The sequence below is a fragment of the Cynocephalus volans genome, chromosome 6, assembly GCF_027409185.1.
Source record: "Cynocephalus volans isolate mCynVol1 chromosome 6, mCynVol1.pri, whole genome shotgun sequence".
Classification (NCBI taxonomy): Eukaryota; Metazoa; Chordata; class Mammalia; order Dermoptera; family Cynocephalidae; genus Cynocephalus; species Cynocephalus volans.
Genome location: NC_084465.1, coordinates 142117764 through 142142139, shown reverse-complemented (window position 1 = coordinate 142142139; position 24376 = coordinate 142117764). Strand labels below are relative to the sequence as shown.

At 36.4% G+C, this 24376-nt stretch overlaps 1 protein-coding gene across 1 annotated transcript in view; it reads left to right on the top strand.

The window, feature by feature from the left end:
* C6H10orf67 (chromosome 6 C10orf67 homolog) overlaps window positions 1-24376 on the top strand; it is a 131673-nt gene that overhangs the window by 56053 nt on the left and 51244 nt on the right. Inside the window, 3 exon segments of the mRNA XM_063101142.1 lie at window positions 1962-2027; window positions 19490-19549; window positions 20217-20393. Of these exon segments, the coding sequence (XP_062957212.1) occupies window positions 1962-2027; window positions 19490-19549; window positions 20217-20393 (303 nt within the window).

Here is a 24376-nt window from a genome sequence, read left to right as displayed (position 1 = left end):
AGGTTTCTGTTCTATTTCTGCCACTACCTCTCCTTGGGCCAGTCCTTTATGCCCCTTCTTCCTGTTCTCCCGGGCTTACAGTGTGGAAAGAATGAGATCATGTATGTGAAAGTGCTTTGTTAGCTGGAAAGCAGATCAGACATTGTTGGACAAATGAGAGCTGGTATTTGCTAGTTGGCTTCCAATATCCTTCACTAAATAAATTAATTCAGCAATGTTTATTAGATGCTTTTAAGTGCTAAACATTGCACTACTGCTAGAAAAATAAAATACATGTATATGCATATGGCCCCTGCTGTGGAGGAGGTCAGGCCTAGAGAGACAGACAAAAATCACGGGGCAGCATAATAGGGACTGTAATAGAAGTGTGTACATAGAGAAGAGATGGCTGGCTTCATCTGGAAGCTTCTAGAAAGCCTTCACAAACAGTTCCATGATTTTTCTCACACTCTCCTCCAGTCGAGCTGATTTTTTTCAGGTGGGCAAGAGGGTGGAAGTGCTAGGTGCAGAATGTGAATGCATACAGTGAAAGAGCTTGTGGAACTGTTTCTGCTTTGCTACGGCCAGAGGACGAAGTAGGAGTCTGATGAGACACTATGGTGAGAATTTGTGGTGGGGCAGGAAGGGGGGTAAGACTGAGGGTGCAGGGCAGGGGTGAGCAGGAAATGGAAGAAGGAAAAGGGACAACCCGGAAGCCTTTGGATAAGCCACATGCTCCCCTTTTTAGCCCCAGACACAATTAAAAACAAGTTGGAAGTGGGACTGGACTTGTGTAGGCTGACCTCTTTCCATCTATCAGGGCACTATCAATTACAGAAGTCAGTAACTTTTGTGTTTTAATTCCAAATCTAGTAGCAGATGTATCTGTGTCTGTCTTCCAGCTGCTGCCACAATATAACCTGTTCTCATGAATTTCATCCTGGTAGGGAGACAGACCAGTAGTCAGAGCTCACACTACAGGTGAGCTAGCATCGGGATGCAGAGAAATGCAGTTTGCTGTGGGGCACATAGAATGCACCCCCAGACTGGATTGTCAGGGATCAGGGAAGGTTGGAAGAAGGATACTGAGCTGAGTCCCAGAAGAGGGGTTAGAATTAGTCAGGAAAGGGCCAAGGGAGAGTTGGGAAGAGTATTCTAAGTACCATGAGAAAGTACCTTGCATAGGGAACTGTGTGTGGTTTGCTATAGCTGAAGGGTATGTGAGAGCAGAGTTGGCAAGGTGTAGGGCACAATCACAGAGGATTATGATTCACCAAAGGGGGTTGAATTACCTTCCGAGTGAATTGGGGAGACTTGCACATTGTAGTAGATCAGATTTGTGTTTCAAAAAAAAAAATGAATGGGAGGGAGGAAAATCCGGATTCAGAGAGGCCCGTTAAGTCGTCACTTGGATAAACCAAGGAAACTATTAAGTCCTGAAACAGCAAGGACAGTGATACTGAGGTTATTTATTAAATTAATAAATACAAGAATCAAATTGAATGAATGTCAAAACCCAGTGTTGAATTTTACCACTAGATAAAACACACACAAATAGTAAACAATTATTTAAAATACTGAGGCAAGTTGCATGGGGACAAAGGCCCTGCAATAATTTCAATTAGTATAAATATAACTTGATATATGAAAACCTAACATAAGAGAAATGGGTTGCCTAACGAGTAAAGCAAAATTGTTCTTTTTGACAGATTAGTATTTGATTTATCATGTATTGATGTCACGTTTTGGGGGGTAGGGTGAGGAAGTTTGCAAATAAATTGGCGTTTTCCAGGTATATTTTTCTCGCTTACATAATAATTTTGTAATAATATATTATTATAACATGATAATCTGTAGAAATTTAATTTTCCCTTTGATTATATTGGGATCCATTTTTCTCATATCAAAATATGTTTCACTAAATTCTGTTCAGGAGGAATTTCGGGTATTCTTTAATCAAAATAATTTTTTCTCTATTTCAGTTAATAGATGGCAGAGAAAGGTTAAAATATGAACTTGATTATGAAAAATCATTAGTTCAAGATATGGTAAGATGATTTACATTATTTCCTAATTTGAATTCAGGAATTTAATTTAGTCAGGAAAGTTTTATAAACTTTATTTGTAGCTGTTTACTGTGAACTATTTATTTCACCTTTATCAAAAATCTAAGGGCATGCATAATCACATTTTTAAATGATTATTTTTAAGATAACAGTTTGAGTAGTACTTTAATAAATATACTCACTGGGTAGTAGAGTCTTACCTAAGAAATATTATTCCCATTTAAACTCTACAAAATTTTTGCATTTTATTATAGAGATTAAAAAAAACAAATATGAAAGCTCAATATTTTGAAGTATTTGCTATTTTTAGTTACAATTTGCCATAAGTGACAACAGAAAAAGAGCCCAGCTAGATATTTTGGCATTCTGTGTTAGTCTTGTAAGAAAACACTGCCTTTTTATGTTCTTTTAGGAGAACTTTCCAGACGGCTGGTCTTTTATTTTATCAGTTGACTCCCCGCCCCCAGGTCCCCCTACCCAGCTCATGGTGGCGTACTTTGGTTTTCATCTTATCACCACTAGCATGTCTTTGTTACAGTAAACTGACTGTGTTTATTATAATAAAAAATAAAACACAGCTTGACTTGCGTTCTAAATGTGCTTGAAAAGAATATGAGACTGTTTAGAAGAGAAAAGGTTGTTCATAGGAAATCAACACCACTTCAGATATTGAAACATTTGCTTTTTTACAGCTTGTCACACTTTGTGCCAAGTCATGACTGTTTCCTTTACTCTGTTTTGTTACTCTCAGCACCCTGTGTTTTGGGTTCCTTGTCATAGAAATTAATGCAAAACAATGCTTCTGGCTTACAATAAAGCCTTCTATGAAACCAACTTGGGAATGCAGGCAGGGAAAAATATTATGGTTGGCTACTTACAAAAACCATGTGTTAACAAATATGTTATTTCAAACCTTTTACTTTTAATACCTGACATATAAAAATAGTGTCCGTTATTTGAGTCTGCTTGATCGATTTCTTGTACCCCATCCTCCTCCATCTTCTGTCATTCCTCCAAAGTCCAGGCTTTGCTTCCAAAAACAAAATGAATGTGCATATTGTCATTAAAATTGAAACTTTTTATAGAGTGGAAAGCAAATGTTATATTGTTAGTTTGTTAGCAACAACAGAGAAGAAATTCAACTACTCACTCAATGAATTTGTGCCTGTAGGAGGAGCAGACCCCTTACTCTTTGAATGACTTTGTGTCTTTATTTTAACTGTAAGCATTTAACGGGTGCTATTGTATTGCTCACAGGGGAACCAATCATGTTTTATTTTATCGTTTAAAAGTTTGTTGAGCCCCAAGCTTGTTGCCAAGCAGCAAGAGGCTGCAAAACAAACCTCCCAACAGCACAAGAGGCTTCAGGATGCGTGGAACTAGTTTGGGGCTTCATGTTTTCAGTAGAGGGTGTGGGTTCGAGGTTCTTCTTGTGACCGAGGTTTTCATGGTATACCTCCTTTAGGCCCAGCAAGGTCACTGTTTTGCAGCCCCTCTCCCCAGGGCATTATGTTATTCATTCACAGGGAGGCTGGCTTTGTTGCTATTTGGGCTTCCTTTGATTCTTGCTATACTGCTTTTTTCCAGAAATCAGGATTTGTGGTTGCACTGACAAGGGGGAATGGGAGAAAGTGGAGTTGACCACAGTTCTTCTGTAAAAAATTAAAAAACTTTCCCACCGAAAGGTTTTTGTTGCATGCCTGTCTGTTACCATTCCCCAATGCATATTTTCTGGTCTATTAAAAGGCTAGTGTAAAAAGCCAACAGCTGGTAGTAAAAAGGCACAATCAGTAAGTATAGGTAAGATGAAATACAGAGTGACTGTATCCTTAGATTGGCTTTTGTGAAAGCATATGAAATAATTTTGTACCTTGCTATAATTCCTAGGCTGAGTGGCCTAAGTGAGAAATTAAAGACTTAAATAGATGGAGAAATACACTGTGGTCATGATTCAGAAGATGCATATTATTAAGCTGTCAATTATCTCCAAAGTGACTTACAGGTTCAATACAGTCCCAATCGAACTTTTCTGGCTTTTCTGTTGAAATCAACAAGCTCATCCTAAAATTTATATGGATATACATAGGACTTTGAATAGCTAAAAGAATTTTGAAAAAGAACAAAGTTGGAGGACTCACAATTTGGTGTCAAGACTCACTGTAAAGCTATTATAATCAAGGTAAAGTGGTATTGGTATACAGATAAACATATAAATTGATGGAATAGAATATAAAGTTCAGAAATAGACCCTGTGGATCATATACAGTGAATTGATTTCTGACAAAGGTATCAAGGCAATTCAATAAGTAAAGAATAATCTTTTCCAGAAATGGTGCTGAAAGAATTGGACAGCTATAAGCGAAAACTTAACTTCAATCTTTACCTCACACCTCTTATAAAAACTAATTTGGAATGGATCGGAAACCTCAATGTAATAGCTAAAACTACAGAACTTCTAAAATAAGACATATGAGAGGATCTTAATGACCTCGGGTTTGACAAAGATTCTAAAATAACAAATTACACCTCATAAAAGTTAAAACATTTTACTCATTAAAATGTTAAAGAAAAAACAAAAAGGCAAGCCACAGAGTGGGAGAAAATATTCGCAAAATCAGTCTAACAAAGGATTTCCTACAGGAGTGTACAAAGAACTCTTACAACTTAGTAACGTGCTAAGTAACCCAGTTTTTAAAAATAGGCAAACTATTCGAACAGATACTTCACTAAAGAAGATACACAGATGACAAACAATAACGTAAAAGATGCTTGACATCATTAGTCTTTAGGGAAACACAAATTAAAATCTCAATGGGATACCATATATTCTCAGTAGAATGGCTAAAATTAAAAAGGCCAACCATATCAAGTGTTGTCAAGGATGCGGAGCAGTTAGAACTGTCGTTGCTGGTGAACGTGGAAACTATACATCCACTTTGAAAAATATTTTGAAAATTAAAAGAAAATTTAAAAATCTATATGATTTGGTCTTCCACTCTAGGTATTTACCCAACGTAAATAAAAGCATGTGTTCACACAAAGACTTGTACACAAATGTTCACAGAAGCTTTATTTTTAAGAGCCCCAAACTAGAAACAACCCTACTAACCTTTAGGAGGGAAGTGGATAAATAAACTTCACTATATCTGTCCAGTGGAATACTATTTAGCAATAAAAAGGAATGGATTATTCTTACAGAGACAGAGATGAATCTCAAAATAATTATGCTGAGTAAAAGAAGCCAGACAAAAATAAATAAAACATTTGTATGAAGCAATTCATTTAAAATTCCAGAAAATGAAAACTAGAATATAGTGACAGAAAGCAGATCAGTGGTTGCCTGGTAAAAGGGTAGGAGAGTATAGACAGGTTGTTTACAAAGGGGCATAGGGAAACTTTTGGGAGTGATGGATACAGTATGCACTATCTTGATTGTAGCGATGGTGTTTTAGTCCGTTTTGTGTTGGTATAACAGAAATACCTGAGACTGGTAATTTATAAATGAAAGAGGTTTATTTGGCTTACGATTCTGGGACAGCTGCATCTGGCGTGGGCCTCAGGCTGCTTCTACTCATGGCGGAAAGTGGCAGGCAGCCGGTGGGTACAAGAAGATCACATGGCGAGAGGAAGCAAGAGAGAGAGAAGGTGCCAGGGTCTTTTTAAGCAACGAGCTCTCACGGGAACTAATAGAGTGAGAACTCACTCATTAACCCCCCTCTCCCAGGGAGAGCATTAATCCATTCATGAGGGATCTGCCCCCATGACTCAATCAGTTTCCAACACTGCCACATTGGGGATCAAATTTCCACATGAGTTTTGGAGGGGACAACACATCCAAATTCCATAGATGGTTTCACAAGTGTAGACTATTTAAAACTCATCAGATTGTATGCTGCAAAACTGTATAGTTTACATCATTTATACCTCAATAAAGATGTCAAAAAATACAGAACAATAAAATTAAAGTAGTTTAAGTTTCTTTGAATTATCTGGAAGAGGAATAAAACCATTATGTTTACATTTTCATAAGTTAAATATACAAGATGCAATTTATAGAGTAACCAATGGAAAAATTGAAACCAATGCTGTAATTTCCAAATTACTAAAAGGAGAGAAAAATTGATGATCAAAAATTCTCAATGAACTCAAAAGCAATATGTAAACAGACGTTAAATCTTGGACAAGTTGAAATTATGCCAGGAATTTAAAGTTTGTTTAATGTTCAAAATCTAACATTTAAATTCAGTGTAGAATAAAGAAGTAAATCCATTTGATCATCTCAGTAGTGGCAGGGAAAAAAGCAGTTGATAAAATTCAGCATCTGCTTATGATTTTTTTTTAAAAAGCCATCCTCTTAGTTAACTAGCAATACCAGAGAACTTCCTTAATCTGGTAAAAAGTATCTACAAAAAGTCTACATCAAACATTGCGATTAATAGTGAAACATTGATGGCTACATGAAAATGCTGGCTCTCTTCAATTTATTGCAGTTGTGTTGGAAGTGTTAATTGGCTTAGAAAGACAAGAAAAGAGAATAAAATGTATGAATTGTGATTATTCAGTTTAGCAAACTGTGTAGATTTTAAAAATTCAATACACAAAAAGTATCATTATTCCTATATCACAGACAACCAAATAGAAAATGAAATTTTAAAAATGATATATACATTTACAGTACTATCAGAAAAGTGTAGAATACCAAGAAATAAATCTAACAAAAGATATTTGACCTTTAGTGAGAAACATTAGAGAAGACTTAAATAAATGGAATAAATTGTATTGAAACACTCAAGTTTTAAAAAGAAAATAATTTCTCTCTGAATTGATGTGTAGGCATTGTGTTTTTCCCATAAAAACTGCAGAAGGTTTGTTTAAAATTTGATTATCCATAAAATGTATATGGTAATACAAAGAGCCAAGAATAGCTAAGACACGTTTGTGGAACTTGTTGAACAAGTTGCTTCTTAATAAACAAAACATAATTAGCAATGAGAGATAAGTAGACCAATGAACAAAATAGAGGGCCCCCAAACAGACCAACCTATGTGTGGACCCTTGGTATATGGCCTAGATAGCATGGCCTGTTAGTGGGAAAAGGATGGACTTTTCAATAAATGGTTCTGGAACAATTGAATATCCATAAGAGAAGATGAAATTGGATTCCCACTTTACACTATAGATAAATGAATTTCAGGTAGATAAAAACCTAAAAGTGGAAGATTAAAATATCAAGATTTAGGATGATTTAAGATAATATCTTCATATGATGAGTTGAGATAATTTCTTAAGTAAAACACTGAAGGCACAAATCATAGAAGAAAAACTTGATAAATTCTATTTTGTTGAGATAAAGAACTTTTCATAAAGATTCTATAAAAACAATAAAAAGACAAGTAACACAGTTGACAAAGTATGAGTATACAAAAAAATATAAAGAACTCACAATAATCAATAAAAGATATATGATCCAATAGAAAAATAGGCAGAGTTGAAAAGAGGCAATACAGATGAGAAACATATGAAAAGGTATTTGATCTTATTAATAATCACAGATTAAAACCATCAGGAAATTTTACCTACACCAGATTGAGCACACAAAATCATCCCACCGTCTAGAAACTTAAGAATCAGCCTTGATTTCTCTCCTTCCCTGTTTATTGCCACGACCATTTCATCCAACTTAACAGAAAAATCTAGTCAATTCCTTCCAAAATTACAGGTCACATCCCCAAATTTCTTTTTATCATCTCTGCTCCATCCACTGTATAAACCGCAAATGCCTTTCACTGGATGATCATAGTTATAGTATCTTAACTAATCTCTTCTCCTATAATATTACTTCTCTCCTGTCTAGTCTCCATGCAATAGCCAGGACAACTTTATTCCCCTTAGTACTTTACTATGAAAATTTTCAAACATAAAAAAAAATTTATAGTGAACACCTGTAAGCCTACCACCTAGATTTTACCACTAACAGTTATTGTCTTGCTTTATCACATAGTGAGACATATTTTTATCTCTCTAGCCAAACACTAACTCATCTTATCTTTACCTTCCAAATGTGAATTACATTATGATACATTTCAAACCAAGCTATAGCTGTTCGTACATTTCCCATAAATTCTTCAGCAATGCATAGCATTAACTAGAATTCAACATTTGTCTACATTTACTATTTCCTTTCAAGATAATATTTATATACAATGAAATGCATGCATCTTAAGTGTACCATTTGATGAGTTTTGACAAATGCATATATTTGTATGATCCAAACTCCAATCAACATATGAAACATTACTATCATCCATAACCATACCGCCATCGTCCTTGCCAAGCATTCACTACTCTCCCCACCAAAGGCAACCACTGTTATAATTTTTTTCACCATTAATTACTTTTTCTAGGTCTAAAACTGTATATAAACAGAATCACATGGTCTACACTGTTGTGTAAGACTTCTTTCACGCCTCATAGTGTTTTGAGATTCAACCATGTTGTCACATTTATTAGTAGTTTCTTTTTATTGTTGAGTAGAATTCCATTTTGTGAATATACCAATTTGTTTACCATCTTGCTAATGACGGATACCTGGGCTGTCTCTTGTTTTGGACTATTATAAATAAAACTGCAGTAGATATTCTGGTACAAATCTTTTTGCCATGTATTTTCATCTCTTGAGTAAGTACTTCGAAGTAAAATTATTAGATAACTTAGTGTAGGTGTGTGTTTAGTGTTATAAGAAAGACCTTTCTCCAAACTGTCTGTGTCATTTTACATTCTCACCAACAAGAGTTCTGTTTGCTCTACATCCTTGCCAACATTTGCTGTTGTCATTTTAAAAATTTTAGCTATTCTAGTGCATGTATAGTGGTTTCTCAGAGTGACTTTAATTTGTGTTTCTATAACAATTAATGCCGTTGAGCACATTTTCATGTGCTTATTGGCCATTCATATCTTCTTTTGTGAAATGTTTCCACCAATATTTTTCTCATTTAAAAAATCGAGCCGTTGAGACTTCTAATTCTGATAAAGAATAGGGAAGCCCCCTTCCTTTCAGATCCTCTCTCTTACAAGTAAAAAAATCCTAGACATAGCACAAAAAACAAGTATAGGAAGACTCTGAAAGGTTCAAAAATAAAGTAGACTATCTAGGGACCTTGGGAAATGACATAATGACATAACAGCGGTCCTCCTGCATTTCCTCATTGGCTTCCATATGTCAACAAACAGGGCACACCAGAAGCCTCCAACCCAGAACCATCCACAGGCAAAGACAAAAACCCAAAAAACAAACAAACAAACAAAACTTCCAAGAAAAGCCTATTTCTCCTAGTCTAAGGACCAGGAAACAGAGAGCTGATCTTCCAGTCCCTTTCATTCTGTAGAAGCAAGCAAAGGTGCTGTGATTCCCCTGCCAGGGTAGTGTTGGCAAGACTGAATGGGCAGCACATCTCCCATCTTCTGCCAAATGGAAGCAGGAGACAGTACAATTTCCCCATCAGGTGGTGTCAAAGGACCACCCAGGAGGAGGGGGCCAATCTAACATACCCTGACCCTGGCGGAAGCAGGTGACAGTATTCTGATTCCCCTGCTGTGAGAGTGTTCATGGGGCCAAGTGAGAAGCTGATCTTCCATCCCCTGTCAAGCGAAAAGACGGTAGTCTTTTGATCCAGCAGCGCACTGAGCTTCTGTCCCAACAGCGACAAGCAATAATGTCTAACAGTGAGTCTTAAAGGGGTATGAGGCAATGGTAGTCAACACTAAGCTTCACCCCTCTACTCCTGGTGTCAGTGGAGCCCAGTGAGGAGCTAAGCCTCTACTCACACCCAGCATCAATGAGACTGAACAAGAGGCTGGACAAGGACATAAACATGTGGCTAGTCAAGCCTATACTTCTCCCCTACTCCCCATGTGAGTGGAGATTAGTGGCGAGCTGAATTTCCACCCCACCTGTCTACAACAAGGAAATGTGAGCCAGTGTTCCACTTTTGCTGGGGTGGTATTAGCAGGAATCTGAACTACACACCTGCCTAGCCCTGCTTGCTAAAAAAAAAAAAAAATTAGATAGGATCCAGTGTTTCATAATATAATATCCAAATGTTCACAGTACAACTGGAAATCACTTGTCATATGAGGAACCAGGAAAATCACCACTTAAATGAGAAAAGAAAACCAAATTCAATACCTAAACAAACCAGAAGATAAAATTATCATAAAAATTCTTCATCAAGAAATTACAAAATATCTTGAAACAAATGAAAAAATAGGAAATTTCAGCAAATAGAAATTATTTTTAAAAACAAATTAAAATTATAGAACTGAAAAATACACTCGCCAAAATAAAGTTCACAGGATGGACTAATAGTACAGTGAATATGACAGAGGATAGGGGCAATGAACTTGATAACAGATCATTTGAATGTACCCAATCTGAACAAGAGAGAGACAGGAGATTTTTTAAAAAATGAATAGAGACTCAGGGATGTGTGAGACAATAATAGAAAACTAAATTTGCATCATTAGAGTCCAAAAAAGAGAGGAGAGAGAGTGAGATTGTAAAAATATTCAAAGAAATAGTGGCTTGGAACTTCCTAACTTTGATGAAAGTTATATCTTTGATTTATATATCAAACAGTATATCTGTTGGTTTATACACCAACAAATTTAAGAAGCTGAGAAAACTCAAAGTAGGTTAAATTTAAGGAATCCACACCAAGACACATCGTAACTAAACTTCTGAAAACTGAAGACCATAGAAAAAATTTTGAAAGCAGCCAGAGAAAAACAACAAAAATTTGAATGAGTTGTATTATAATGGAACACAAATTTAAATGACAACATTTTTTATCCGAAACCATGGAGGCCAGAAAGAAGTGACAGAACATTTTTTCAAGTACTGAAAGAAAAGAACTGTCAGCTGTGAATTCTGTATCATGCATAACTATCCTTCAAGAATGAAGGAGAAATAAAGACATTCTCAGATGAAGGAAAACTAAAAGAATTTGTTGCCAGTAAAATCGCCCTTGCAGAATGCTAAAGGAAGTCCTCTACACACAAAAGAAATCATAACAAAAGAAGGCTTGGAACTTTAGAAAGGAAAGAACATATGAATGGGTAAAAATAAGGGTAAATATAATAGACTATTTTCTTATGAGTTTCTCATATCAAACTTCATGGTTGATGCAAAATTTATAACACCATCTAATGTGGTTTTTAATGTATGTAGAGGATATACTTAGGACAGTGATACTTCAAAAGTGAAAGGTCAAGGGCCTAAACAGATGGAACATTTTTACGCTTCAGCAGATACCAGCAGACTGTGATAAATTATATATTGTATATTGTAATACTTAGAGCAACCACTAAGAAAGCAATATCAAGCACTATACTCAAAAACACTATAAGTAAATGAAGATGAAATCTTTAAAAATGTTCAAGTAACCCACAAAAGGTAAGAGAAAAGAGGAATGAGAAGCAGAAGAAATAAACAGAAAACAAATAATAAAGCGGCAGACTGAAGCCCTAACATACCAATAATTGTCTTAAATGTAAATGCTCTATGTATGCCAATTAAAAAACAGAGACTGGGAGAGTGGATTAGAAAACATAACCCGACAAAATGTTGTCTACAAGAAATCCACTTCAAATCCTATGATATAGGTAGGTTGAAAGTAAAAGGATGAAAAAGATATGGTTTGCAGACATTAATTTAAAAGAAAAAAAAGCAGGATTGACCACATCAATATCAGAGAAGGTAAACTAGAGCAAATAAAATTACTATAAACAAAAGAAGGCGTCACATAAGGATAAATATATCAATCCACCAAGAAGAGTTAACAATCCTAAATGTGTATAGGTATGTACAAGACAGCCTTGAAATACATGAAGCACCTACTGATAGAGCTGAAAGAAGAGACAGACAAATCCACAATTAGAGTTGGGAAATTAAAAAACTCCTCTCAGCAATTGATAGAACAACTAGACAATAACTCAGCAAGGATACAGAATAACAGAGAACTGAAAAAACATAATCAACTAGTAGGATCTAACTGTCATATAGGGAACACTTCATACAACAACAGTAGAATATATATATTTTTAAAATACCTATGAACATTCACTGCTATAGACTACATTGTGAGCTATAAAATAAACTTGAGCACATTTTGAAAAATTAAAATGGTACAGAATGTGTTGTGTATCATAATGAAATAATAACCACAAAACAAGAGAAATATCTATGAACACTTGGAAATTAAACAACACACTTTCAGACAATCCACAGGTTAAAAAGAAGTCTCAAAGTAAAATTAAAAAAGAAAATTGAGCTGAATGAAAAGTGAAACATATCAGATATGTGGGATATGGCTAAAATAGGGCTGAAAGAGAAATATAGCACTAAATGCTTACAGTAGAGAAAAGGAAAGATTGCTAATCAATGATCTAAGTTTCTACCTCAAGAAATGAGAAAAATAAAGGAGTAGATAGAATCTATCAATGAGAAGGAAGGAAATAATGAAGGTAATAGCAGAAATCAATGAAATTGAAAGTAGGAAAACAACAGAGAAAAATCAATGAACAGAAAGCTGTTTCTTGAAAAAAAAAATCAAGAAAATTGATAAACCTCTAGCAAGACTAACAAATATGGAAAGAGATGGGTAAAAGACACAAATCTCCAATATCAAAAGTGAAATGAGGTATCACTGTAGAATCTGCAACCTTTAAAGGGATAATCAGGGAAACTACAAAAAGCTTTATGTTCATAAATTTCACAACTTAGAAAAACTGGAGCAATTTCTCAAAAGCTACTAACTACCAAAATTCAGTCAAGTTTAAATAGATAATCTAAATAGTCTTATAGCCTTAAAGAAATCAAATTCATAACTTAAAAGCTCCTGAAAAAGAAATCTTCAAGTCTAGATAGTTTAACTAGATAATTCTATTGAACACTTAAAGAACTAGAATCATTTTTACACAATATGTTCCAGAAAATTGGAAAAGGAAATTACTTTCCAATGCATCTTATGAGGCTAGTATTCCTATGATATAAAAACCAGACAAAGATGGTATCAAATATTAATAAATTAAAACCTGCCATGTATAAAAAGAATTATACATTGTAATCAAATAGTTCATCGCATACAAGGCTAGTTCAACATTTGAAAATCAATCAATAAAATCCATCACATCAACAGGCTAAAGAAGAAATATAATCATGTCAATTGCTATGGGAAAATTATTTGAAAAAATTCAAACCCATTCATGATAAAAGTTTTCAGCAAACTAGGAACAGAGGAGAGCTTCTTCAAATTGATAAAGGGCACCTGCAAACAACAACAACAACAACAACAAAAAACCCCCTGCAGTTTACATCATACTAAATGGTGAAAAACTGAATGTTTTCCCCCTAAAAATCAATTACCTCTCTGTATGTTAGCAATAAACATGTAGTAACAAAAATTTAAAACACAATACCATTTGTGATTGCTCTAAAGAAAACATAAATAGGCATAAATCTAACCAAAATTGTATAGGGTCTGTATGCTGATAATTACAAAATTCTGGTGAAAGAAATCAAAGAAGACCCAAATAAATGAAAAGACATGCTGTGTTCATGGATTGCACAACTTAACGTGGTGAAGATGTCAGTTCTTCCCAAACTGATCTTTAGTTTAGTGCACTTTCTATCAAAGTCTCAGCAAGGTTTTTTGTTGACATAGACAAGTTTATTCAAAATTTATATGGAAAAGCAAGGCTCTACAGTAGCTAAAACAGTCTTGAATAAATTTTGAGGAAAGAACCTTTTCAACATATGGTGCTGGAGAACTGGACCTCCATAGCCCCCCAAAATGAACCTCCATGTAAACCTCACACCTTACACAAAGTGCAACTCAAACTGTATCATGGACTTAAGTGTAAAATGTAAAACTATAAACTTTTAGAAAAAACATAGGAGAAAACGTTTGGAATAGAGAGCTAAGCAAAGAGTTCTTAGACTGACTTGATACCGAAAACACAATGCATAAAAGGAAAGATTGGACTTTACCTTAGTCTGCTCAGACTGTTGCAACAAAATACCATAGAATGGGTGGCTTAAAAAGCAAACACTTAATTCTCACAGTGCTGGAGGCTGGAAAGCTCAAGATAAAGGTGCCAGTCTGGTGAGGGCCCACTTCCAAGGTTGCAGACAGCCACCTCCTCACTGTGTGTTCACACGGCCTTTCTTCAGTGCATCCTACTCTCATGACCTAATTTAGACCTATTTACCTCTCGAAGACCCCATCTCCTAATACCAACACATTGGCATTAAGGCTTCAACATATGAATTTTGTAGCAATACAAACATTCAGTTCATAACAGACCTCATCAAAATTTAAAACTTTTACCTCATGAAAGCATATGTGAAGCAGATGAAAAGACAAGCCACACACTTGGAGAAAATATTTGCAAGCCATATATCTAACAAAGGGCTAATATCTAGAATATGTAAAGACCTCTCAAAACTCAACTAAAAAAAATCCAATTAGAAAATGGGCAAAAGACACGAACAGACACTTCACTGAAAAGGTACATGAAAAGATGTTCAATATTATTAACCATGAGGAAGATGCAAATTAAAACCACGATGAGATATCACTACTGACTTATCAAACTGATTAAAAGAAAAATAGTGATAATATTAAATGTTGGCAAGGATGCAAAGAAACTGGATAACTAGGAAAACAGTTTGGCAGTTTCTTAAAAAACTAAATATGCAGCTACAATACAATCCAACAATTACACTCATGCATTTTTCCCAGAGAAGTGGAAACATATTCACACACACAGAAACTATATCTGGATAATCAAATGAGTTTTATTCATGATAGTTAAAAGCTGGAAGCAACCTAGATGTCCTTCAGAAGATGAATGGTTAAACAAACTGTGGCACATCTATACCACATGATACGACGCAGGGATAAACAGGAATGAGCTAATGAAACAGGAAACAACTTTAAACACGTGATTAAATTGTATAGAATGAAACACATACATGGACATGAGAAATGTGAAGAACATTGGTAGATTGTATCAATGTCAATATTCTAGTTGTGATACTGTACTATAGTTTTGCAAGATGTTACCATTGGGGGAAATTGGATAAAGAGTATTACAAGATCTCACTGTATTATTTCTACAATTACATGTGAATCTACAATTACTTCAAAGCAAGAGGCAATTTTAAAGCACCGAGTTGTATTTTTATTAGTGAATAGGTGCAGAGAAACAGGATTACTAGGGAAAAGTTTTGGCAGCTTCTTACAAACTGAACATGCAACTGCAACACAATGTAGAAATTGTTTCCTGGATACTAGTCTTTCGTCAGATATATGTTTTGTATATATTTTCTCCCCAGCTGTGCCATTTCTGATCATTTTCTTAACAACATGTTTTGATGACAAAAGTTTTTATTTTAAAGTCTAATTTATCAATTATTTTCTCTTATGGATATTTCTTTATGTATGTTTGGAAACCCTTTCCTATTTGGAAGTCAAGAAGATATTCTCTTATGTTTTTTTCTAATAAATCTTTGTGATTTTAGCTTTTATGTTTGCGTATAATCCATATTAAATTAATTTTTGTGTATAATGGAAGGTGGTATCAAATTTCATATTTTTAAAAAATGAATATTCATTTGTTTCAACACCATTTGTTGAACTAACTTTTTTCTCCCATTGGATTGATCACTTTGGCATCTTTGTTGAAAATCAAATGGGTGTATTTTTGGGTTCTCTATTTTGTTCTAATGATTTGTCAATCCTTATGCTAGTACCACATCTTAATTACTGTAGCTTGCTATTAGGTCTTGAAATCAGGCGCAGTAAGTCCTCCAACTGTGGAGGACTTGTTACATTTATTAAGGACATATTTTAAATTTATTTCTAAGTATTTTATATTTTTGATGCTGTTGTAAATGAAATTGTTTTTAGGTTTTGTTTTCAATTGTTTAGTATTGGTATATAAAATACAATTGATTTTTTATATTAGCATTATATCCTGCAAATTTGCTAGATTAATTTATTAGTTACAATAATAATTTTGTATATTCCTCATGATTTTCTGTACAAATAATCAGGTCTTCCGTAACTAGAGACAGTCTTACATATTCATTTCTGACCTTTACGCCTTTTATTTCCTTTTAGTGTCTGATTGCAATGAATAGGACTTCTAATGCAATGTTGAATAGCAGTCGTGAGAACAAGCATTCTTGCCTTGTTTCCAGTCTTAGGGGAGTATAGTTCGCTACTTCATCATTAAGTATGATTCAGCTGTAAGATTTTTATGGCGGCCATTTGTCAAGTTGAGGGTTTCTTTCTTTTCCTACTTTTCTGAGCATTTTTTACCATGAATCGCTGTTGAGTTTTGTCAAATGCTTTTTCTGCAGCTATTGAAATGACTGTATTTTTTTCTCCTTATTTTGTAATATGGTAACTTTGGTTTTTGAACGTTAAAGCATTTTTGCTTTCCTGAAATAAACCTAGCTTTGTCACAATCTATTACACATTATATATACTGCTGGATTCAATTTGCTAATAGTTTGTTGAGGACTTTGAATCTGTGTTATTCAGGCATATTGGCCTCTAAGTTTTTTCATTCTTTCTTTTTCTTTCTCTTTTCCTCTTTTTTCAGTGTTAGAGTCATGCTGCCCTCTTTAAATGAGTTGAGAAATATGTCCTCCTTATTTTTTGAAAACAATTTATAAAATTCGTATTATTTCTTTCTTAAATATTTGATAAGATTCACCAGTGAAAATATCTGCATATAGTTTTCTTTTCCTTTTTTTTTTTTTTATCGTAACATAGTCTATTGTACATATCTGTGGGATACAGAGTTGAATATCATTTCCTGTGTGCAATAGGTGATACTCAAATCAGGATAGTTAGTATATTCAACATTACACAACATGATCATTTTTTGTGGCCATTTACCAATTTCCGCTATCTATAAGCCTCCATCTCAATGTCAGTTCCTGGTGATAGTCTTTTTACTCAAGAATGGGTCACATATTTTTATATGTTTGCATATTGAGTAATTTTGGATTTTATGGGCATTAGGGATGTTATGTGTTGGGCTTTTTTTAAACAGATAATTAACTTGATTGGATTCAAACTGCAAACTCTGTCTCACCTGCAGTGAGTGGCTGCTGAAATCTCAGTTCAATCTGTGAGCCTTAGCTTGGCTGCAGGCATGGTTCAAGGGTCAGCCAGAGATGTGTGCAGAGTTTATGTACAGAATTTGGGGCTCCCAAATCTGGCTCTTCCTGTGATTCCCCTGCCTCACTCTCCACTCATTGTCTGTGGTTGTCCTGAATGCTGTCCTCAGCAAGGCAGAAAGGCTCTAGGTTTTCCATCAGAGTTGTAGGTGCACCTAGTACAGACTGGTCACTGCTGTCCAATTAAAAGCCATAAATATGGAAAATCTCTATGTCGTACTCCTCTTTGAAGTGCTGACTGCCCTCCAAAATCTGTCCGCTTTTTATCTCATTTCCGTTGTCTGCAGGTGTGTGGGTTTGTTTTTGTTTGTTTGCTTTTTCTATTTTTTCCAAAATTTAAAGTTGTCATCTGTGGTAGGGTCAGTTTGATAGCAGCCACTTGGCCATGACCAAAAGCCTATGTCCTCTGGAATGATGTCTTAAAAATATAAATATTGTCACCCCTCCCCAACACACACATATTCTCTCTTTCTCTCTCTCTCTCTCTCTCTCTCTCTCTCTCTCTCTCTCTCTCTCTCTCTCTCTCTCTGTGTGTGTGTGTGTGTGTGTGTGTCTGTGTGTGTGTGTCTCCCTCAAAATTATTCAATGGTATCCCATTGCATTTAAAATAAAATCCAAGATTTGCATCTTCTCCTTGATCTTAGCATAGTTAGCCAGATCTTCCCTGCGCTGAGGGCTTTGGCATGCTATTTCTTCAGCTTGGAAAGCTCTTCAAATCTTTATTTTTTGTTTTTATTTTCTATTTGGGGTCAGCTGGCCAGTTAGGGGATTGAATCTTTGATCTTGATGTTAAAACACCATGCTCTAACCAACTGAGAGATCCAGCCAGCCCAACTTTATTTTTTAGAGTAGTTTTAGGTTCACAGCAAAATTCAGAGGAAGGTACGGAGATTTCCCACATATTCCCTGTCCCTGCTTCTTCCCACTTTTCACATAGCTACTGCTTTTTGTTCTTCAGATCTCAGCCAAAACATCATCTCCTCCAGGGAGGCCTTGCATGACCATTTCATCTAAATTAGTTCCTCCTGTAAAGGTCTTACTTCATTGTCTATTTTGCTTAGCACTGTACACTCAGCTCCTAGGACAGTGCCTGGCATATAGTATGCACTCAATAAATATTTTGTTAATGAATGAGGGATGATTTATTATATATTTCTAGCAATTTCTGGTAGCAGTAGAAAAAATGATTTTTAAACCATTATAATGGAGCTTCGCTATAATATTAGGCTTGAGTTCAATCCCACTGATTGCCTAAATACAGTCCTGCATGGGCATCGGAAACTATCCTCCCAGACCACAAGATGTCATATGACAGACCTGCTTTCTACTGAGTTCTGTTCTGTTGGTGGGTGAGAGAGATTTTTGAAAATCTGTTGTAGTTGTCCTTCAGATACCAATGAGATTAATGGTTAAATGTATTTCTGATTATTGTTTAATTTCAAGTAAAATTCATCATAATTAGAATCACTGGCACGACTCATAAATTTATGTCATGAAAAAATCATAATATTATTGAAGCATGAATTAATAATACATTTTTATACAATGCCTTTTATGCCTGGAAATTAGAATTGACTTTTAAAGTAAAATTTCATTCATTACATTATTGAAGTTTGACTATTAAATTATCTTAAGTTTCTTTTTTAAAAATCTTATAATAGGACTAAGACTTATAGGCATTATAATAACGTATCAAACAAATTACCACCTTATAAGTGAACAATGCACATTTCTCTATTATCTATTATATTTAAAGAAATGAATAAATACTAATGACTGGATATTTACAGTTTTGTCTATTTCTATTCAACTCTTTTAAAATGTTTTTTTCTGGATACAAATTTGTTTTCTTTTCTTCTTTTTTTAAAGATGACCGGTAAGGGGATCTTAACCCTCGACTTGGTGTTGTCAGCACCACGCTCAGCCAGTGAGCTAACCGGCCATCCCTGTATGGGATCCGAACCCGGGGCCTTAGTATTATCAACACCACACTCTCCCGAGTGAGCCACGGGCCAGCCCTTGTTTTCTTTTATAATTCACATTCAGTATTATAACTTGTATTCCCATTATAGTTTAGTCAAGCAAATGGTTGAAAATGCTTCTCTTTTATTGCTTAAAAATGTTTTATAGAAAATTCTCTTTTTTAATCTTTGCAAATGATAACAAATAATATAGGTCTTTAATTTTACAGATTAATAAACAGAAAGAAGAAATGGAAATGAGAAAAAAGTTTGACAGCATAAGCAGCAAGGTTTGTATTAAGTTCTTTCTCTCTCTCTCTCTCTTTTCCCCCCTTTTATTCTGTGCTTCTCTTATTTTGGCATCTGGATTGAAGCATCTATACCTGTCATACTGAGGCTTTTCACTTTCCAGTGTCTGAGTTTGGAAAAGAAAATGCTTGAAAATAAGGCCAAAAGTGTGAATGGGAGATCAGGAGCTGATTGTTGAGAGTAGGGTGCAGAGAGCCCAGAGTGTGAGCCCAAGAGCAAGCAAACTGCGCACGGGGAAAGTGGAAGAGTGTCCTCAGGCTCCAAGCTCTGCCTCTGCAGAACCCTGGTGCCTTCTTACCTGCTACTCCCCTACCCTCCTCCTACTTTGATACAAACCTCAAATTACCACCTCTTCCCACTCCAAAAAGACCATATCTTTCCAGGTGCTTCCAAAGCACATTGATCTGTTGGTATGATTTTCTTGGAACCCTGGGATCCATGGGGGAAGTGGAGAAGGAAGTCAGCCCGCAAATCAAGTCAGGCCAGGGGAGGTTGTGGAACTGGGAACGGGAACAGATCCATATCCGTTGGGACTGAGAACTTCAACTCTGCAATTCCAGCTCAGGGATGGGGAAGGGAGGAAAAGAAAAGGGCACAAACCTGAGGAACGAAACGATAATAATAAAGTTGGTCCTTTTTGTGTACCAGATCCCAAGATCACCCAAGAAGACAGAAACTGCTTTGTCCCCATGGACCTCACAGTCCAGAGATCCATCCAAGACTGTGGTAGCTTCAAGTCCACCTTCCGCTTCCATCAGTACATTGCTTGTTAAGACCAAAAAAGCTAAGAGTCCAAAGAAATCACCAAAGGAAGAGAAGCCTAAGGTAAGAACTGCTTTCCTGACCATACCCTATCGCACCTTCATCTGCACAGGAGCTCCTGTTCCTTGAGCTGGGGGAGCAGCCTCACCCCTCATGTCCAGCGACAACAAGACCAACAACACACCGCAATCTCAACACGCCTGATTGTCTCATCTGAGCAGGGGACTCTGGCTGCTTTTCTCTAAACCAATGTGCCCTTGTTAAGACCCCTAGCTTTCCCAAGAGAATGCCAACATTATCCCCAGCTTGGTGGTTTATTTAGCTTAGTCGCTAAGGCTTGGTGGATCTTTATCTAATTAGCAAAATAGAGAGGCCACATTCCAAGCGCTTTCTAAGGTGTATAATCTCTAACTCATTACTGCCCAATATCTATCAAAAGCTTACTGAAGATTCCCTGAAGCATGCGCAGGTATCCAGTCCATTTGCTCATGTAGGATTCTAAAATCAACACTATTAGAGACTTACATGCATGAATTATGTGCTGTTGTCCCTCTTACTCACCTTCCCCCCAAATAATCAGAATTGTTTTGACTGGACCTAGGGTGTTACCATTGGTCTACATAAAAGGATATGTTAAGAAGTTGCTCTGTGACGTCAGCTGTTGGCCTACCATGTGGATGTCGCTGGGGCACTGCTCACTATGTTACACATGATGACCTCTCTTCGTAATGATCTTGTGGAGATCTTTCTCATGCTCTTCACTATGGGAGTAGTTGCATTTCTCTGAGCAGTTGATCTGTGGGCACTGCATTGCATCAAGGCTCCTTTTCAAAGTTGACTTTTAGAAAGCTTAGAGCCCAGTTGGTGACATAGGTGGCTGGTATATAGCACTTCGTAGAAAGACTCTCTCCACTTGCATGTTTTGATCTCCCACACTCTTTTGTCCGGTTTCTACATGTTCCCATGTTCTTCTTCTCCCACAGGGGCAGAATCTGCTTCTTTACCACTTAGCACGAGAAAGGGTAGAGCAGAATGCTGCATCCTGAGTACATCCTTGCTCCACAAAGGGGGGAGGGAAGGTGCAGGCCTCTGGTTCCAATCACAGGCAGATGGTCACTCCTCGTGTCCGGCAGAGGAGTGAGGGGACGGGTAGAGAGAGGCCAGCAGTGGAAGTACCCCCACTTGAGTCGCTCCACTCAGAAGGAGACATCAGGAGATGAGAAAAAGCACTCTCCTGGAAGAGCACTTCCACTTTGCTGAAAGTTAGCAAGTGCAGACAACTGGAAATCAGTGCGATTTCCCAAAAGAATGGCAGGGGACGGGTGGGGGGGATTTTGTGCATGACTGACCAATGGCTGGGTTCTAGAAGTTATATTTTTATAATCCAGATCTTGGCAAGTATTGTTTTGGTCCTTCAGTGTGAGACGAGGGGTCCCAGCCTGAGTGTGTAATGCTGCCTGCTGACCTGGGTGGGAGACCAGCCACACTGGGTGAGCGGCGTTAGTCCAAGCCTTGAACTAAGGGAGCCTGTGGTGAAGGCAGCCACCATGAAATCAGTCATGTGTCAGGGGTCTGTGGTCCAAGGCTCTGAAATGATGGCTGGGGGGACTTCAGAGCCGGGTCAGCGACTGGGACCGAGCAGCTGAGCCTCAATCCCGAGGTCACAGCAGCAGGGGACAGCTGCAGCAGAAGGTGCCCAAGTCCCCACAGCAAGCCCAAGGCCAGAACTAAATCCTAGAATTCCAGCTCAAAAACTCCAGTGTCCTCAATTTACAGATTGGGGCTGAGTTTCCAAAGTCCCAACCACAAGGGGCAGAGATATCTCCTATTGTCCCCCACCGAAAATGCACAGTAAAGGACAGACAAAGGCCGGCTTAGGATCTCTGAGAAGGTGTAATTTTAATAGGCTTTTCTCGTAGTCTCACAGCCTTTCCTTCTCAGTGTAATGATTGTTATCTGGATGTTTCCGAAGCTTAACAGTACATTTTGTCAGCTGGGGAGACTCTGAAGTTAATGTGTAACAATAAGTAAAAATTGGACCGGGGGGAGGGGAAAGATGACATAAACTGGTATTTACATCTTTGTATTAGTGGACTCAGTTTTAAAGTGAAATGTATTTTTCTAGTTTACTGTTATTACTATCATATACACTTTGGTTATTAATGATAATAATCCTATTATAAGCACTGCCTTATATCACCTTCTCATGTGGTTTATTCTTTGCCGTGTATTAACTCTATACACACTCTATTATAATTTTCCTGCTTCTCTCTTTTAAATATTTCACTCTATTGAGGTAGCTGGATCTCTTAAAAATTGTCTTTAAAGGGTTTTATAATATTTACCACGTGTAAGTGACCAAATGGAGAGCTTGCTGCAGGAACTTTTCACATCAGTCATTTAACTTATCTAATTAATCATACTTATTTTTTTGAAATCTGTGTCATTCGGTGGGAACAGTGCATATGCTACACACAGTGGAGCACACAGTGATAAACTGAGTTAAACGTTTAGCCAGTCTGAAAAGCACGATATGAACAATGCCGTCCCATTTCTATTTATGAAAGATTTCACAACACAAAATTTGTATTTGTACAGTGCTTTTGTGTAAAGTTTATTTTTTGATATCTCTAAAACATTTCAAATACTAAGGTTCTACATAGCAAGGTTAAATTGGATTCCCAGGTTTTCCTCCTCCCCATCCCCACCCCCACCCCCACCCCAAGTAATTAGTTAATTACGGCTGCACCCAGTAAATGCTTCCCTGGAAGACTTTTGAGTTTCCATGGGGTAACCTAGTCTACGCCGATAGAACATATGGCACATGCTTAGATTTGCAGAAAGCACCAGGGCGCTTCTGTGTGGGAAATGGGACATGGGACAAAGTCAATCATGTTCCCATTCTTAGAGTTTTCTCCCTATAAAGCAATTTGTACAGATAAAAGACTTTAATAAGAACTGTAGAACTTTTTTTTTTCTTTAACGTTCAAGAATTGTTGAGTAAAATAGTTTTGCAATTATGACCATGGCCAACCTGAAAGCTAACAATTTTTTAAAAATTGTTATAGGATATAAAATTATTATTATTATAGGCATATAGTATTATAGGTTAGGTGGGTGAAAGAAAAATCTTTCTGAAATTTATGATTCCTCTCCTGTACAACCCTTTTGTTTGGTTAAATCGCACATAAAGTTTAAAATAAAGTGTATGAGAGAAGAAAATAGTATAATCTGGTCATTATTTCATTCTTTTTTCCCTTGCCTTGGCTTGATAAAGCAGGCAGTAAGAGTTCTGCAGAGCAGTGTGGGAAAGCCACACTTTGCTCACTGTTGGTCTGACAGCATCAGGCAAAGGATTAATACAAAGATAGGACCGTCCTGTCCTGGACACGTGGACGATCTTCAGAGGTTGTCAAAGGATGTTTACTGTATTTTGATAGATTATGTTGACATAAAAAACTTTCCTTATCACACTGGATCTTCATTTCATAATATGAATACCTTTAAAATACGGAAATAATTGAAATCATGCACTATAATTACTTGTTTTATTTTAAAATCAAATTTTTCATTTACCACTGAAATGAACTCATCTTTAGATTCCTGTCTCAGAGACTAAAATTGAAAGTCTGAGTAATATCATATTTACAATTCAACTGAAAGGTGGCTTTTTATCTTCTACGTTATTTTATTCTAGGTAGTTTGATAGTAAATTAAATAAAATACTTCCAGTGTATTTGGAACTGAAAACATTTTGATGCAATATTTGTTGCAATGAAGATTTTGCTGTGGAAATCAGGAAGAGATACATTTGAAATCCGGATAATTTCCTACTCTTCCCTAGGCACTCTCAGCCATTGGGACACAAGCTAGGTCCTGACCACATGTGGTATCGACTTGGTGGTAACAGAAGAAGTGTCATCCTTGTCATTCAGGAACCCACAGAGCAGCCGTCTTACCCCTCACTGCATGGTGTTGCTTTATTTCATTTGCCTGCGCTTCAGCTGTGGGTTTCTCTCCAGTTCCCACTGGGAGTTGAGGCCAGT